Here is an 18,737-nt window from a genome sequence, read left to right on the forward strand (position 1 = left end):
GTAAACAAAGAGACCAAGAGAAATGGGCTGGTCTGCCAGTGAGTACTTGCATAAGTAGCCTAACTAATGTGATCACCCATCCTGACAGCCACATTAATGTGTGTCTCATATGCTGCATTAATGCTAAATAGTCAGTTCCTGCGGTCTTGCTGTCCACTGTGACATCTACATAGGCAGCTTTTTTCACAGAATTCATTGCAATGCATTCTGAGATTGTCTTCTCCATGAAGGATGCACACAATGCTGCTTTAATTTGGAGAAATTAAATAAAGAAGCATAATTTGGAGAATATTGCCATAGCTACTGTCTAGGCAGCTCACTATAAGTCGCCAACTAGTATTTTAGTATGATTTTGGGATAATGTTTTTTTTGTGACGGTATGTCTTCTGCAGCTTTAAAATCACAAGCTATTTAAACTTGAGTGGATTCTGATTGGCTGTAGGCTGTTAATGTATTTATCGTTAATCAGCTTCAGCTTGAAAAACAAAAAATCATTCTGATGGTGATTCCAATTGTACGGAAGAGGATTAGGGCCAAGCAATAATAAAAAAATAATTAAAGTCATTACAATGTGAAATTAAACTCGTAAAATTTCGAGAAAAAAAAGTCGAAATACAGTCTTGAGAATAAACTCATTAAATATCGAGAATATAGTTGTTGTGTTTCGAGAAAAAAAGTCTAAATGAAATGTAGAGAATAACGCATCCGATCATTGCATAGCCTACTGATAGAGGACACGGCAGAGTTGGTCAAGCTATATTTTAGACTTTCTTTCAGTAACAAAGAAATACTATCAACTTTAGCTAATTATGACAGAATAATAATTAGCATACGAACTTTAAAGAGAATTTGCAAAGCGGCTAGGTCTTTTCAAATCAGTCCAATTTGCGCGATGTACTCGCTTTTGTCCAACATGAAATAACAACCAGTGGACAAATGCAAGGTTATCGCTGGCTTCACCTACGCGTGATTCATCGAGGTTTCGTGGTTTCCCAGGATACCATAAGACGCATTATTAAACTTGTTGATCCTCAAGGTGTGGAATTTCGACGAGGGAGACGCTTGAGAAGACGCCAGTAGGCTACACTTGCGCTGGCCCAAATGCACTCTGGCATATGGACAGCTATGATTACATTAGATTCACATTAGGATGAATGTGGCCTCAAATCGATCTAAAAATGTAACGCGTTCATTCTCGAAATTTAATGAGTTTATTCTCAAGTTCGTATTTCGACTTTTTTCTCGAAATTTAACCAGTTTTTTCTCGAAACACAACGACTTTATTCTCGAAATGTAACGAGTTTTTTCACGAAACACAATGACTTTATTCTCGAAATGTAACGAGTTTTTTCACGAAACACAATGACTTTATTCTCGATATTTAATGAGTTTACTCTCAAGATTGTATTTCGACTTTTTTCTCGAAACACGACTTTATTCTTGAAATGTAATGAGTTTATTCTCAAGATTGTATTTCGACTTTTTTCCCTGAAATTTAACGAGTTTTTTCTCGAAACACAACGACTTTATTCTTGAAATTTAATGAGTTTATTCTCAAGATTGTATTTCGACTTTTTTCTCGAAATTTAACGAGTTTTTTCTCGAAACACAATGACTTTATTCTCGAAATGTAACAAGTTTTTTCACGAAACGCAACGACATTATTCTCGATATTTAATGAGTTTACTCACAAGATTGTATTTTGACTTTTTTTTCTCGAAATTTAACGAGTTTAATCTCGCATTATAATGACTTTAATCTCGAGATGGTTTTATTTTTTTTATTATTGCTTGGCCCTAATCCTCTTCCGTACAATTATATAGTTTTTCTGTGTCCAAAAACGATTACTATTAGGATGACTATAACGATAACTTATGGGCCACACACCAACACACGATAACATTAGTTTATTATTATGAGCGTGTGCTGCCGTTAGGTCTTCTGTCAGTTTAAATGCTCGCGCTCATTAAAGTTGGGTGGATTCTGATTGGCTGGCAATGTTTTTATCATATCAGCTGGAGAAAAAAAAATCATTCTGATAGAGATTTTAGCAACGTCTTTTCCCAGTGTCCTATGGTGTGGACGTCCCTATTAAACGTTCATTAAAACTTGTTGTGTTCGATCCATTTTGACCCAAAGATGATTTTATTTTTCCTTAAAATGTTAATCTTAAAGCATTGGACTAAAATGTACCGACTTTGCCCGAACAGGGTTTTACTACCCAACATTTTTGGAATAATTTTTGTACTTTTTGGGGGATTTCCCCCCCACACACCTTGTTACACTTGTGGTGTTCAAATGACTGGCCTTCAAAAATAGCTTATAAATCTCTCGTTATGCTATAACGTATTATCACCAAATATTGGATTCACATTGACATATTGAAGGCCTCATTGATTTGAGCTTATATTGGTCAAAAATCACCATTCATAGAAAATAAATGGGGGAGATTTAAAATAAGAGAAACATTAGAAGCATGTTCATCATGTTCACATATTTACATGTGCTCTTGCAAAGATAAAGGCCTTGGACCTCTGCATGCGTGAACAAACAAACACACACATTCATGTACACAAACAAACTATTTTGAGCATTATAGGCTTTCTTTTTCACAGAGATTAACTTCATATCCTCAGATCAATGAGGCCTACGATCAATCCGTTTCAAAAATAAATACTAAACCTATATTTTAATTGAAAGAAAACAATTTGACAAAAAAAAGTGAATATTGAATTCACCATTTGGTGATAATAATAGCTTTTTTTTGTAGGCCGGTCATTTTTGTAGGGCGAACACCAAAGGTGTTGCAGTGTTTTTTAACACAGTGTAAAGGTAGGCCTATACTAGCAAAATAAATGTTTATCTGTTCCAGATTCTCCAACTTCAGATCCCGTTTTCCGTGTTTCATGACCGATGAGTTCTCCGCAGCCTGTGTGGCTTTTGTTCGAAGCCTGGCGTGAACTGCTAGCACTGGAATACAGGGTGATTTGTCTGATTTGCAGCAGGTTTATCGAGTTAGATGTCTGGCTGCAGGGCTTTTCATGTTATGGTGAAGAGGAACATGAAAGGGCTTCCAAATCTCTCTCTCTCACACTCTTTCTCTTTGAAAATTCATTTATTTGAGTTTGTATCTGTGGATCTCTGTGTTTTCCTTTAACTAAGTTAACAACGTCTACAGCTCTGCACACAAGCATCACTCTTCAGGGTGCCATGCTCATAGCCAAACAAAAAATGACACCCAGCAGCTTTAAATCACCCCGTTAATCATAATAAGCGATGGCTGTGTGCTGATGTGATCAGTGTGACCGCAGCTTATTTTACAGGGCTCATAAAAACGAGCTGGCCCATAAAGAATGACGGTAAAATTCGGTCCTGAATGAACCGCCAGTGCAGTGCTGGAGGTTTCATAAGCTCTCGGGGTTTCATAATGCTTTTATCATCACAGAACTGCACTGCTGCAAGACTAACTACAATCTAAAGCCAACTTCAGCTGTAAAAACACAGCTTCACATTCAGACACCTCCTCTCTGCCGTTATATTAGAAAACTTGTTATATTATAACGATGAATTAATGATTTGGTGTAAAAAAGGGGGAACAAATATTTTTCACACCACATCATTATTTCATCGTCGGTTCACCTGATGGATTCCCTGCTGTAAAATCCAGCCTCAACTGGTGGATGTGTTTTGGAAAATGCAGCGGATTTCTTGCTACTCTTTATGATCTGGTTTAATAGGCCTATTAATAACTGGTAATGTATACCTTGAATGCAGTATGTCATTTTTGGATAAAGTGTCTGCCAAATGCATAAATGTAAATCACGAACTAAGAATGAATAATAGTTTTACAGCATTTATTATTAATCTAGGTTAATATTAATTTATATCATATATTGTAAGTATACATTTTAAGTATATTTTCACCAGTGTTTTGACCAGATGGATCCGTTTTTGGGTGAGATGGAACATTAAAGTTCTGGTTTGCATCACTTTATTGCTGTGGTTCTGCTCTACAGGAGTTCGGTTGATATTTCTAAGGCTGTCGATAAACAGCTCACAAGTTTTGAAGTGCGTGTGTATGTGTGTGAGTCTGCCCATGTCCTCGTGTAAGCAAGTGTGTTCTGAATATTGTCTTTCAGAAAGAACACGGGCAGTATAGATTTTAGTTAGGCTATGGCTTTCTCTGAAACACCCTGCTGTTTGGATTCAGATGGTCAATAATAAAGCTCTACTGCCCTCTAGTGTTGAGATCTGGTAAGTCTGATTAATTTGAATGAACGCTTCGGTCAAACGCTTTGATTCATTTGAGTCATCACTAAAGTTTTAGAAGTCATTTAACAAATTCTTTTTTTACTCAAATATTAAATTAAATACTTCTTGTCAGCTTAGATAAATAGGTTTGTTGGAGTAACACCGCTGCAACCCACACAGAGTCACATCTGTTTGAAATCAAATGAGCCAAACACTTTTCTCTCTGCTTTTCTTCAGACACCTCTCTCCCAGAATGCACTGGGCATTGAGAGTGAACTGAGAATGAATGCTGTCCTCCTGTCTGTGAGTTACATCCAGTTTTATTAAATAATGTTGCATTTGACTATTTAGTTCACGTCACGTATTCGCTTACAACAATGAGATAAAATGGAGGGCAAATAGAGACTTTTACTGACATCTCCTGCTTCTCAGATGCTAGAGTTTTAGAAGAGATCTCAAAAATATCTCAAACTGTGTTCAGATTCACCAAGATACCAATTTAGTCTGCAATGTGCAATCAAAAGTCAAAGATCTTAATATGAAAATGTGAGCTGCTCCACATTAATTTTAAAGCTCAGTACTCTTACCAGCCTGTCTTCTCAGGTTTTAGTGTGTGATTCATTTCTTGTATCTGAACACAGCTTATGGAACGCATAATTTCCTCTTCCTCTGAACATCAGATTCAGAATACGATGGAAAGGCTCTATTGGGAATATCTGACCATCATGTTTCAAACTTAATTACACAGTGATTAATGGATTCCTGACAGATAGAAGATGAGATCATGATACCATCAAGTCCTCATGGACCAGAATATGTGGTTCTGTGCCAGCTGGGAAAACCACAGTATCATTACTGACAAATTGTGCACACTAATGCATTGTGGGAGAACACCTGGTTTAGTAGACATCTATCTATCTATCTATCTATCTATCTATCTATCTATCTATCTATCTATCTATCTATCTATCTATCTATCTATCTATCTATCTATCTATCTATCTATCTATCTATGTTGATGGCATTTAAATTCTGCATCAGAGCGATGACATCTCAGATCATTATCTAGTCTCATGTACACTTCATTTAGCCAAGGCTGCAAAGCTGTTACAAATATAGTATAAATGTGACTTCTACCACTAAAGATTGCTTTATAAATAATCTTCCTGATCAGTTTCATCTCCTCGGCATCCCAGATAGCTTAGAATAACTCGATGTTGCAACAGAAACGATTGACTCTCTCTTTTCCAGCACTGCATGGTTGCTCCTTTGGGCTTAAAGAAGATTAAGGAAAACATTTTGACGCCGTGGTACAACGTACACACTCAAGAAAGAAGCCAGAAAAATGGAGCACAGCAAGAAGAAAACAAAACCAGAGGTATTTCGCATTTCATGGAAGGAAAGTGTTATTGCATACAGAAAGGAATCTAGACTTAAAACACATCTCTTTAACCTGACATACACATAACACAAATCAGTTAAATTACTGTTAGGCTGCATAAATTAGGTAATCCCGAACCGGAAACACTTCTTATAACACCCGATGTACTTGTTGCATCGTAAGAAGAATGGCATCTTTGCTAGTATTAGTCTGTCTGTCTCATCCTTATCCTGGGGTTACTGAAGTCAGCCGGATCCGTTCCATATCCAGATCAGATGGTGGACCTGCACCTAGACATGACCAAAGCACGGCCCTGAATGTCAGCAGAGATCCTGTCTACTAGACAATCCCCTATGAAGGTCTTATCGACATGACAGCCATCAGCACAGATCCTCAGCAGAGACCACAAGAACCAGACAGGTCCTCTGCACAGGCCCATATGGCCAGCTTCGGCTCCGTACCGGTGTGATGAAACTGATCTTCAACCAGATGGAACTAGATTAAATATTTTTAATGTTCCGATCCAATCTGACCTGTAATACTGCCTGAATCATAATCACACCGTGATTGTTCGCTGGCCCTGACTGAGCTTGGTTTCTACCAAGTTTTTTTCCCTCCAATCTGTCACCTGATGGAGTTTGGGTTCCTTGCCGCTTTCACCTCTGGCTTGCGTTGTTGGGGATGCTTAATATTCAACAATATAGACACCAAATTAACTAATTCAATAATTGATCATCTTTACAACAGAACTGAATAAACACTGAACTGACTGAAGCTGAAATGCATAATTTTCCTGTTATCACTGTAAAGCTGCGTTGAAACAATATGTATTGTATAAAGCGCTATATAAATAAAGGTGACTTGACTTGACTATTTTCGTTCATTCATTCATTCATTCATTCATTCATTCTATCCGTCCTTCCATTGTTGTGGAGAAAAGTCATCTCTTTCTTGCAAATGAGATTACAGCTCAATCGCTATACCTGCTTCCCACCATTAAAGCCCTCTCTCCTTGCCTTCCATCTAATTTTGGGATCCAGCCAATTTAACTCTTCATCCATCCATCCATGAAAAAACTATCAGGACTGTGCTGGTAAAGAGAGGATGAGAGAGTGTGGAAATCAGAGGAGAGGTGGGGGGGTTGGGGTGAAAATTCCACTTAGTGTCCATACAAAGCACTTTAGCGTGCACACACAGAGACACACACACACACATGCCTCTGAGGTCTTGGATCATCTCACAGCAGAGGCGTTGACAGGAATGATGCTCATCTGACAGATCAGACAGATATCAGACTCAAGATAAGAGGATACTCACGAGTACACAGATTGCTCTGTCAGGTAAGACCTATAATTATGTGTCTTTTTGGCCATATTTATTCACAATGAAAGATTATGAGTATATTAATGATCAGAACTGATATTTATAACTTCAGTTTATTTGCAAATCTTTGTATTGGACAGAAGTGATGCATTTAACATCTTATTCAACACTCTTCACTTATACTATAGCATAATATTCTGTTATTACGGGCTGTTTGTGTTTATGTACAGTAGCTCATCAGGGTGTGGTCCTGTACGCCATATAAAACGGTTATTTCACTACAGTAATACTGAGATCACCAACAACAACAACAGTGCATATGGTGTCTGTTTAATGTCATATAGCTTATGACATTGTTCATAGTCTTCTTTTTGGACTTATTAGTAATGCTTGCCAATGAAAGCATCGCTATTTTACTGTCCACACTAAGTGTTAAACTAAAGATTGGTGCTACAGATATGAACGATTCCTCCAATCATGTGTGTTGTTGATGAGAGTTTGTGCTGATAATTTACTAACTGATCAGATGCACGATTTTCACCTGCTGGACCAGAAAACAGGTGAAAAAAAGTCCACTGTAGGAGAAACCTGAGCATATCTACAGACTAAAGATCACAGAGACGTGAAGTACAGGTCTCCTTTTACTCCAAAGAGAAACCACCTAGCAACGACAAAGATCACCATAGAAACTCCCTAGCAACCATACAAAACATCCTAGCAACTGCAAAGCAATGACACAGAATACTTTAGCAACTGCTTAACAATGCACTAAAAACCACTGACAGCAGCGTAACATCATAGCGGCAATATTTGCAAGTGCACGCATGTACATTTTCAAATGTCGTAGGCACTGCGACATTAATAATAATGCATTCTTAAATTATAATTTTTTTTTTAACGCTTCAATTCATTGGTTGAATTATTTCCCCAGACTCGGCCGAGTCCACGGGCGGCTGTGGGACATCTAAAGGCATGCCGTCTGTCCCGGAGCACCTGCCCCTCAGGGACTGTTCCCGCTCATGTTCCCGCGAACAGCTGACGCCTCGCTCCGAGACCACGGTCCTCAGCCTGACCGGCAAAGAGATCCACTGGACCCCTCTGCCCCCTCCAGGCAACTGCGAGTACTACTGGCAGGCCATCCTCCTCATGACCTCCGGGGGCAGCGTGCTCCTCTCCGGGATGGTGCTGAGTGGACTTTACTTCACTGGGGTTTCCACCATGGCCACCAATATTTTAGGCCCCGCCCTTCTGTCTATTGGTCTGATGGTGCTGGTGGTGGGTTTGGTTTTGATGCCCATCACACAGGAAATGAGGCATCAGAGTGCAGCGAATCATCTCTGCAGTTTATACAAGCCTCAGATAAACCTATGAGAAGAACATAATGCGTCCAAACCCTGTCCTGGAGGGCCACTGTCCTGGAGAGTTTAGCTCCAATTTGCCTCAACACACCAGCCTAGAAGTTTGTTTTCGAAATCGCCCCCTATATCCTCATTCACTATTCCCTACATTACTCTGCTAATATCGTTCACTTGAGGGAATTAATGAAAACGAGTGAGTGAATTCAGACACTGAGTGCCACAAGGGCTGCTGCTTTTGTATAGTTTGTGCTGTTTAATAATCATTTGAAACTTAGCAAACTGGCAGCTCCAGTAGTAATGAAAATATTTCACTTTGTCATGTAATCCATGTATAAACTCTAATTTAACAATTTAATAATCAATTAAAAAAGAAGTTATACCTGTATGATATTACGCTGTTCCCACATTGGACCAGCGATCTGGAAAACGGATGGATGGATGGTTCAGCTGCAGGCGCCATCTTCTGGTCAGACATGGGTATTAATTCGATGCGCGACTCACAGTGCATTATGGGTATTCTCTAGCCGTTGAGTGTACATTGGTTGTAAACTCGTTATTGCGATACATTGTGGGATTGAATGGGATTGAAACACCATTACAAATGGCTATCCCCTCAAATAGTGCCCTATCTAAGGGTATAGGGGGCGATTTTGAACACAGCCAAGTAATTCTGACAACCTTAATTAACTGGTTCAGGTGTGTTAAATTGGGGTTGAAGCTGAACTCTGAAGGACAGTGGCCCTCCAGGAGTGTGATTGGACACCCCTGGGCAAGACCATTGTGGGGGGGGTTTTTTGGCACTGTTTGATTCCGCTTCCATTACATTTCTTCTTTCTTCTTTTTTTCTTTATATATATATATATATATATATATATATATATATATATATATATATATATATATATATATATGCCAAATGCATAAAATATAACATTTTTTGTTAATTGAAATAAAGCTGGACTAAAATAAAATAAAATGTCAGATGAAAAACAGTATTTTCGGATCTATGGAAAAGATTTATTCAAACTCTAAAAATTTTTTTTTTTTTATAATTTCTAAAATATTATATTCTATAATATGTTCAATTGAAAAGTTTATAGCACATTTCACAATGCATATTGTTTCAAAGCAGCTTTACAGAAAATATGTTGTCAAAATGAAACTGTTCTGTTCTGCAAATGAGTGCAAATATAATTAAACATTTGCATTTTTAAACATACAATTTCAGAAAACGTGTAATGTGAAACATTGTCTTGATGTACAGTGATTAATCAATTGGAGAGAGTGTGGTGATATCTATTTAATTTTTATCTATTCACATAGTATCTTGTCTTAATGGAAAAATCGCTTTGTGGCTGTAAAGAGAGCCACTTCCTTGGCAAAGATACTGAAGTTCACTTTATTTATATAGCACATTTACAACAGCCATTAGGCTGACCAAAGTGCTTTACAGAACAACCAGATAAATAATAAGAAAATAATACATGCATAACAACACATAAAACACAAATGAAAGCAGCAAAGCTAAGAGCAACCTTAAAATCAGAGTAGCAAAACAGTATCAGACTCAAATATAAAATAGTAAAACAGAAGTGGCAAAGCAGTATCAGACTCAAATATAAAATAGTCAAGCCAACCTAAGAGTAGGGGCCGTTCTAATCTCTAGAGGCAGGGCGTCCCAGAGTCGTGGCCCTGCCACCACAAATGCACACTCCCCTCTACGCTTGAGTCTAATGCGAGGGACTACCAGCAGAGCCTGGTCGTAGGATTTTAGGCTTCTGGAAGGAGTGTAGGGATGGACAAGTTCAGATAGGCAAGAGCTAAGTTATGTTGAGATTTAAAAACAAAGAGTAGAATTTTAAAATCTATTCTCTGAGGAACTGGCAGTCAGTGTAAGGATTTGAGAATCGGAGAGATGTGGTCATATTTGTGACACTTATGTAGAAGTCTGGCCACAGCATTTTGGACTAACTGAAGACGAGCAATTTGAGAACTTGATATACCGCAATATAAGGAATAGCCGAGACGTTATAAATGCATGAACAGCCATTTCCAGAGTTTTCGGAGTGAGAAAGCCTTTGATTTTAGACAGTAGACGAAGTTGGTAGAAACTGGAACTGATTACGGATGAAATGTGTTTGTCAAATTTTAAAGGCTGGTCAACAAGAACACCTAAGTTCCACACCCCTGGGGATTTAAAAGCCGAAAGACTCTCTAACTCTAGACTCATACACTGAGAATTTTAAATTGGCCGAAAACAATGACCTCGGTCTTGTCTTCATTTAGAAAGAGGAAATTTTGGGCTAGCCATGCTTTAACCTCCTCTAAGCATCGCAGAAGAGAATTCATCGCTGCAGGGTTGTTTCTCTTGATTGGAATATAAATTTGGGTGTCATCCACGTAAAAATGAAATGATACACCATGTTTCCTAAGAATAGCGCCTAGAAGTAGCATGTAGAAAGAAAATAGAGAAGGAGCCAAAATAGAGCCCTGTGGAAAACCACAGGTCAGAGGTGCCATAGAGCTGGAGAAAGTACCCATCTTTACTGAAAACTTTCTGTCAGACAGGTATGACTGAAACCATGTCAGAACAGAAGCTTTTAGACCCACCCAAGACTCAGGTCTAGATAGAAGAGTAGGGTGGTCAATGGTATCAAAAGCTGCCGAAAGATCTAAGAGAACAAGAACCACAGTATCTCCGGAATCAGTGGAGAGATCAATATCATTTAACACTCTCAGGAGGGTGGACTCAGTGATGTGAGCAGAACTAAAACCAGACTGAAAAACCTCATAGATACAATTATTTGACAAAGTGTTGGAGTAGATCCAGCACAATTTTCTCCAATAGCTTAGAAATGAAAGGGAAGACAGAGATAGGCCGAAAATGTATTAAAACAGAAGGATCTAGTGAAGGCTTCTTGAGCAGAGGAGTGGCGTAGCCACTTTAAGGTTGGCAGGAACAGAGCCCGTTTTGAGACACTTGTTGATAAGAGATACCATACCTGGACCAACCGAATCAATGATTCATTTCAAATATCTCGGGTGAATGATATCATTAGGACAAAATGAAGGTTTGAGCTTGACAGTCACGTCTTTCAGTGTCTGGAGGTTGATATGATCAAAAAGCAGAAGCAGGTGTCAAGATTGGGGGGACAGTTAAATTAGGGCAGACACTAAGTCTTAAGTTAGTGATTTTGTTAATAAAAAATCTTTGGAAAGTCTTCACATAGAGCATCTGAGGCAACAGACAATGTGTTAACAGATGGATTTACAACAGACAGAAAACAGAACCTTTGGGTTAGAGTAATTGGATTCAATTAAGCTAGAAAAATAAGCAGCTTTAGCAGACTTAGCAGAATTGTGGTATGATGTTAGAGTGTCTTTGAACATTTGAAATGAGACAAGTAGCCTGTCCCATTTCCATTTGTGTTCAGCCTTTCTACAAATTTGTCTTTTTTTGTTGTTGTTTTTGATTGTCAGATTTGGCTTGCCGTCTGTTGCTCTCGTGTTTTCTTCACTGGTTGTCTGCTGTGTCTTTAACCTGCTGTACGCTTCTAGTATACGACCATCAAGCTCTCATCGGCGTCTCTGTTGTAGACTCATTCACAAACTCTCACACCTTGGACGTGGACTGCCCCTTCTACAAATCGTACGAGTCGCTCAGAACGATCATCCCGCACGTTATCCGCAGGTGGCCGCTCAACATCTCGCGGAGAAAGCGAAGGAGGAAACAAGGAATCCACGGAGGATACATTGCGAAACATTACATTCCTCTGCCTAAGATGGCATTAATAAATGCCCGCTCTGTGGTGAATAAGACCTTTTATTCCTCCACGCCTGAAACTTTGTGTACATGTGCATTAGCTAATCCAATGTGGTTTCGGGCCTGGTTTGTTTGATGATATTTTTTTTAGAGTGTCCTGGTGTTATTGAAACATTAGTCTCAGCCTCAGACGTCTCGACGCTGATACACCGCTCTACAGTAATTTGAAAGTGATTGCAGTACCAGTTTTGGCCACAATCTTACATACGGCTCCTTTAAAATTCCGTTTGATTATTGACACAGATTCATATTTAATGTGTGAGATGTATTTGTTGTCTTTTTAAAATCTATACATTTGTAAAGCATTTTTATACTATTATAGTAATTATTAATATTGTAATTTTAGTTTAAGTTTTTATTGTAAAAAAGTTGCTGCCTTACATTTTTAAGTAATCAGCTCAGATGTTTAAGTAATTTCAACTTAAATTGCATATAAACTGCCTTATGCCAAATATGTTTGTTTGGCCGGAAGCTAGTTATTTTACTTTATAAAGTTTTAAATATATATATTTTTTTTTTACACACTCATTGTCTTGCTTCAGAAGGCCTTTATTACCCCCCTGGAGACATTTGGAGTTCGTTTATGATGGATGGACGCATGTTTTTGAGCTTCAATCTGTTGGTTGCATCCACTGGCATTATAAAACTTGGAAGAGCCAGGACATTTTTTAATATAACTCTGATTGTATTTGTCTGAAAGAAGAAAGTCATATACACATAGGATGGCTTGAGGGTGAGTAAATCATGGGCTAATTTTCAACTAGCCTACTCCTTTAACAACATCTTGTTAAAGTCTTAGGAAGTCAAGCTGGCATAAAACCTTTTCTTTTCTCATCATATCATCCAATCAGAAAGTGTCTGAGATAAGAAACTAAAACATAACTGGACCAGAAAGATGTGTGTGGCTTTGGTAAAAAAACACACAAAAAATGCCAGATCTCTCATTTGAATTACTTGAGCCCGCATTTGACAGGCAAATATTTAGGATCCAACATAGGCCAACTGAGGTATTCGGGGTTTTTTTTTAATTATTCAATTTTGCTTAGCAATAGGCTATCATTGACTCTAAATAGCATATAGTCAATAAAGAGGCCAAAATGGAGGTGTAGCCTACTATTATATAGGCTACTGCATAAATAGTAGTAATATCGCTGAATTAAACATGCGATGTAGGATGGCCATTTGACTGCAATGTCTTGCCGCCATAGTGACGTTACAAGGGCGTTCCCCTCGTGCGCCAGGTGAGTCTCACCTGAACTCGGCAGATCTTCCGCGATACTCACAGGAGCGACAGCATCCTCCTCCTGCTCCTGAAGATGAAGGAGCTGCGGTGCATCGGCACCTGTTTGCCGGTATTCGTCATGGCGATCGTCTTCGACATCATCGGTGTGATCCTGCTGTTCGTCGGCGTGTTCGGGGACGTGCGGCGGAACGGCGTGTTTTACGGGGATTTCCTCATTCACACCGGCGGGGTGCTGCTGTTCGCCAGCCTGGCCTGGTGGCTCATGTGGTACGTGGGGAACATCAGGGTGGAGGATGAAAGTGTGGAGCGCAGATCGAGCGCCGCGCGCAGCGTCAAAGAGCTCGCGAGGAAACTCACGGAGAGACTCTCCAAACCACACAACAGCGGTGAGAAGCTCACAAACTCACAAACCAAAACAACATTTACGTGAATCATTGAGAACTTTTGTAATCTCCTAAGAACCATGGCGGTAACACTTTACAATAAGGTGCATTAGTAAACATTAGTAGCCTACCTTAGTTAACATAAGAATGAACAATACTTCTACAGCATTTAGGCATATGAATTCATATTAATTTCAACATTTACTAATACATTATTAAAATCAAAGGTTGTATTTGTTAACTTTAACATGAACAAACAATGATAAGCTGGATTTTTATTAACTAACATTAACAAAGATTCATAAATAGGCCTACTGTAACAAATGTATTGCTCATTGTTAGTTCATGTTAGTTAATACATTAACTAATGTTAACTAATGAATCTTATTGTAAAGTGTTACCAAAAAAGGTTCTATCTTCATAAAAAAATCAAATAAAAAAAAGGCTAAAGTAATGGAGCCTAAGGACATGATGATGGGAAGAAAAATATAGGCTATTTAAATGCTGCATAATATGATTCTTAAGATGAAAATAATAGGCTGTGGGAATACAACTAATTCAAGCTACTTGAAATTAAGCTATTTCTTTCCTCTTGTCTCATCATTTATTTATTTTTTCTGTTACCATCTCCTTATAAAGAATGATTGAAGAAAATACCTTAAAGTGCAATGCATCAATTTAAGGTTAAATTAAAAATTAAATGATACATTCATAAAAATATTTCTTTATTGGCATCGAAGGTTCCGTGAAGAACCTTTAACACATTCATGGAATCTTTCCATTCCACAAAAGGTTCTTTATAGTGGAAAAAGATTCTTTAGAATATAAAATGTTCTACACACTAAGAAAAAAAAAGGTTCTTTTAAGAACTGTTGACTGAAAAGTTCTTTCCGGAACCCATATGGTTCTTCTATGACATCACTGTGAAATCCCTCATATTGAACCTTTATTTTTAAGAGTGTGTGCAACTCCAGTCTGTATATCCTCATGTATTTGTGTGTGTGTGTGTATTGATCTTTATATTGAAGCTAGCCATCTGTCTTTGTTTTGCACAGGTGAGAAAACAGGAAGCAAATCTTCCACCATTCGAAACGTGACGTGGGGCAAATCCACGTATTTCCCAGGACACCAGGATCTTGATATTATCAAATGTGATGAACTATCCAAAGAAAAGCCAGGTGATGATCAGTTCATGTACTACCAGAATCAAGGGTACGAGGACGAGGAGTCGGGCAAAGCAATCCCAGTCGAGGGTTCTGAATCAGATGTGAGCGAATGCAATGAGGAGAAAAAGCCAAAAGAAGATCAGTTCACCTGTTACCAGAATGAAGGGTATGAGGATTCAGAATCGGACGGGAAACCTCAGGAGGAGAAGCCAGATGATCAGACAGAGCCACAGAGTTTCGATGATCTGCTGTGAAAAGAGGCGAGTAAATATGAACCCTCAATTTCCTGCATAATAAAGGCACTTCAGTGAAGTTCAGTTCAACCAAACAAACTCCCATGTGACACAAAATCTACAAAGTTTCATGCTGTGCCCATGACATTTTCATAAATATACATCCTTGTCTTATTTTAGTTGGTGTGTAATTGTTTACCAAGGATAATCTGCAAATCTAAACCTACAAGTTATTTACATAGGATCATAATGTTGTATTTAGATATGTTATTTATATGTACACACTTGCATGCTTCTTTATTCAATTATTGGGAAACACTTTACTATACGGTTCATTAGTTAACATGATCTAACAATGAACAATACTTCTACAGCATTTATTAATCATAGTTAATATTAACTTCAACATTTACTAATACATTATTAAAATCAAACGTTGTATTTGTTAACATTAGTTAATGCACTGTGAACTAACATGCAATGAACAGCTGTATTTTTATTAACATTAACAAAGATTAATAAATACTTTAACAAATGTATCACTCATTGTTAATTCATGTTAGTTAACACATTTACTAATGTTAACTAATGAACCTTATTGTAAAGTGTTACCAATTATTGTTTATTGTTAGTATTTTGATTATATATTTAGACCATTATCAAGACACATTCATTGAAGCAAACTCACTAATTAGTTCATGAATTTATGTAAGCATGCATAGTTTTACGCATGATTTACATGGGAAATTGTTCTACTCGTGAATCAGGCCTGATATCTTTTCACACGGAAGTTTAAGAAAACTGTTCTTATTTTCCAGGTCCTGAAACAATGACTGAATTAGCCGAGAAGTCTTCAACTATTTGCCATCAGCACTACGCTTAGATACTGCACACATTTCAAACAGGGTCTGAAGTATAGAATTATGGCTTTAATATACTAAAACACAACTGTCTGTTGTGTTTATATGGAGAGATTCATATAACCACTCTTTACTGATAACCTTTACTGCTATCTGTGGCTTATGTAATTGAATTTAGTGGTGTCACCAAACTGGTCAAATGCAGTGAACTCTTACTTTGCACATTATTTACTCACTTTTATACACTTTGGCAAAGCTGTTGGCAAATTACCTCCAAAAAGTGGAAGTAACACCAACAAATGTTGATCATTTCAAAGTGACCAATGCGGTTCAATATATCAGTCTATCGCTATTTTATTGCGTGATGTTGTGTCCACTTGTGTCGTGTTTCAGTTGATATTCTGTGTTGTTTTGAAGTGATGCTCAGGTTCAGCCCTTGTTTTTGCACATCCTCATTTGTGAATTCATGCATCGCCTCATGCATTGTAGGAATCCATTTCCCTTTCAAAGTGGCAGCTGGGGCGTTCATGCAAACTCCTCCACAGAGTCAAGTCATTTCACTTGTTAGCCAATCAACAGTCGGTGCTGTCATCAGCGACCAAACCAGTCCGACAGCAAATGCTGCTTCAGCCTGAAATTGCAATATGTTAGTGCTTTAGTGGATAGGTCAAATGTGCATTTTATTTTATTGCTAAATATTGTGGCATAAAACTACAGTATATGAAGGATTATATAATGCCAGATTATGAAATTTCAAGATGTGAAACATAACTATATTTTAATATAATTATATTTTCAGTAATAAGTGAGGCATGCTTGTGTGTACATGAAGAATTGCATGATGTAGTGTATGTAAATATAAAACATGTAATCTTGACAAATCCTGCTTTCACTGTACCAATGTAATATGAAATGCATGTAGAGTTAAATTTGTCTTTAGCTCAAGTTTGTATAAACCGTCCATGCTATCAAATTAAACCACATTTCACCCTTAATGACTGTATTTGTTTTTTCGCTTATTGGTGTTTTTTGTCAGTCAAGAATCACTTGACACAATCTCAGGGTTATTGAACCCATAATCTTGAGTATTGAAGGATTAGTTCACTTCAAAATGAAAATTCTGTCATTGTTTACTCACCCTCAAGTTGTTTCAAACCTGTATGTATTCCTTTCTTCTGTTCAACACAAAAGAAGGTATGTTGGTAACCATAACAGTTGATGGACCCCATTGACTTCCATAGTATTATTTTTTTCCTACTATAGAAGTCAATGGGGTCCATCAACTGTCTGGTTACCGACATTGCTGAAATGTGCAATGTGACTAATCTGTGACTAATAGAAGTTGTTTGAGTATTACATAACTCAGAAAACAACTCTTAATGCCGCGTCCGCAGTGGTTCTTTGACTAAGGCTTTTAGAAGGATCTGAATCAGTTCAATTCACAGTTGTTCCACTTTCATTGTGAGGAAAACAGTCTGTAGGATATTATGCATAAAAATATCTTGACCTCTTCGGTAAGCATTTGACAGGCGGTTGGACTTGTTTGGGTTGTTGCAAAGCATGCCGTCAAAGGAATGGACTACATAAGAATGTGGGTGAGCTGCTTCATAAAAGCCTTACAAAGAAAGGGTTCCTGTCATTCATTCATTCATTCTTCAGGGTTATCAGCCTGCTGTACGTCTGTTGGCTCTCCTTACCTGAGCTTCTCCAAGATGGACTGCAAGGAAAGAGTGGGACGTTGCATTATATTTTTCTTCTTGGCCATTCTGTTCGACGTAGTTGGATTGGCTCTCTTGCTCATTGGCATTTTTGCACCTCTCAGTTATTGGGACTTTTTTGTCCTTTCTGGACCGATCATCATCTTCCTTAGTCTGGTATTTTGGATCTTTTGGTACATGGGGAACCTCACAGTACCGTACCATGAAATGCTGCCCAAGTGAACATGGATAAGAGGAGGAATATGGACTGGAGAATTTGAAAATATGAACTCTTGGAAGTCGAAGGGACTCCGTGAAACGACCAACAGAAAGAATGATGTGTCACTGCCGGAGTCAACTGTTGAACCATCATTGTGACCACTTGTATGGGAGTTAAAACCTTGGGAATTTAAAACTTTTAACAGTTTTATCCATCTCAAGATGCTTCCAGAATGAGAAAAGTGGAGTGATATCCTGACAATGAATTTTAATGGCAGAGACTTGGACAAAAAAGAGAGGAAGATTCTTCAATTCGATCTTGAATTATTGTTCCATTTTTCCTGATTATGAAAGACTTATTGCTGAGTATCACATACATAGTTCTTGACTCTCTTGGAGAGATCCTGTCATGCACTTTATGGAAAACGTTGGAAAACCTCAGGTGAAATGCTGAGCCCATATAGGCACTGATTACTCTACTGAAAGCTAATTATTGATTTACTATCCATGTCTTGACTTTTCCAAAGATTTGGCTTCCGTTTACAGGCTAACAAATCAACTATTATTAATCTTTTCATTATAACCAATAAGAGCAGACAATGGTGATGCTGAATGTGAACACCTGTACTGAAATCATGCTGTGGTTACTTTGAATGTTTCATATAAGATTAATTTATAAAATTACATTTTTGTTTGGTCAATGACAGCCAGGGGTGTCGTCTTTTATGATCTTGTGTTTTGGTCAAATTGCTTTCTGGAAACCAGATGAACTGGAAATGCCAGCACAAACGTCAGCATTG

General features: G+C 38.0%; 2 protein-coding genes across 2 annotated transcripts; both read left to right on the plus strand.

The window, feature by feature from the left end:
• Positions 1–6,929: 6,929 nt before the first annotated feature.
• Positions 6,930–8,326, plus strand: pirt (phosphoinositide interacting regulator of transient receptor potential channels; the record flags this gene model as incomplete). Its single annotated transcript, XM_084111877.1, has 2 exons — positions 6,930–6,972; positions 7,887–8,326. Exon 2 carries the CDS (start codon positions 7,928–7,930, stop codon positions 8,324–8,326), a length of 399 nt encoding a protein of 132 aa, XP_083968003.1. The 5' UTR covers positions 6,930–6,972; positions 7,887–7,927.
• A 4,840-nt stretch (positions 8,327–13,166) lies between these two features.
• On the plus strand, positions 13,167–17,014 carry tmem238l (transmembrane protein 238 like). The gene is made up of 3 exons (XM_084087312.1): positions 13,167–13,765; positions 14,818–15,188; positions 15,980–17,014. Exons 1-2 carry the CDS (start codon positions 13,453–13,455, stop codon positions 15,180–15,182), a joined length of 678 nt encoding a protein of 225 aa, XP_083943438.1. The 5' UTR covers positions 13,167–13,452; the 3' UTR covers positions 15,183–15,188; positions 15,980–17,014.
• Positions 17,015–18,737: the final 1,723 nt, after the last annotated feature.

The sequence above is a fragment of the Abramis brama genome (genome assembly GCF_963993115.1).
Source record: "Abramis brama genome assembly, chromosome: 1".
NCBI lineage: Eukaryota > Metazoa > Chordata > Actinopteri > Cypriniformes > Leuciscidae > Abramis > Abramis brama.

Coding starts and splice junctions, on each gene's coding strand:
- tmem238l (XM_084087312.1), top strand. CDS start 13,453: ATGAAGGAGCTGCGGTGCATCGGCACCTGTTTGCCGGTATTCGTCATG. Junction 13,766..14,817: donor CTCCAAACCACACAACAGCG/GTGAGAAGCTCA, acceptor TGTTTTGCACAG/GTGAGAAAACAGGAAGCAAA.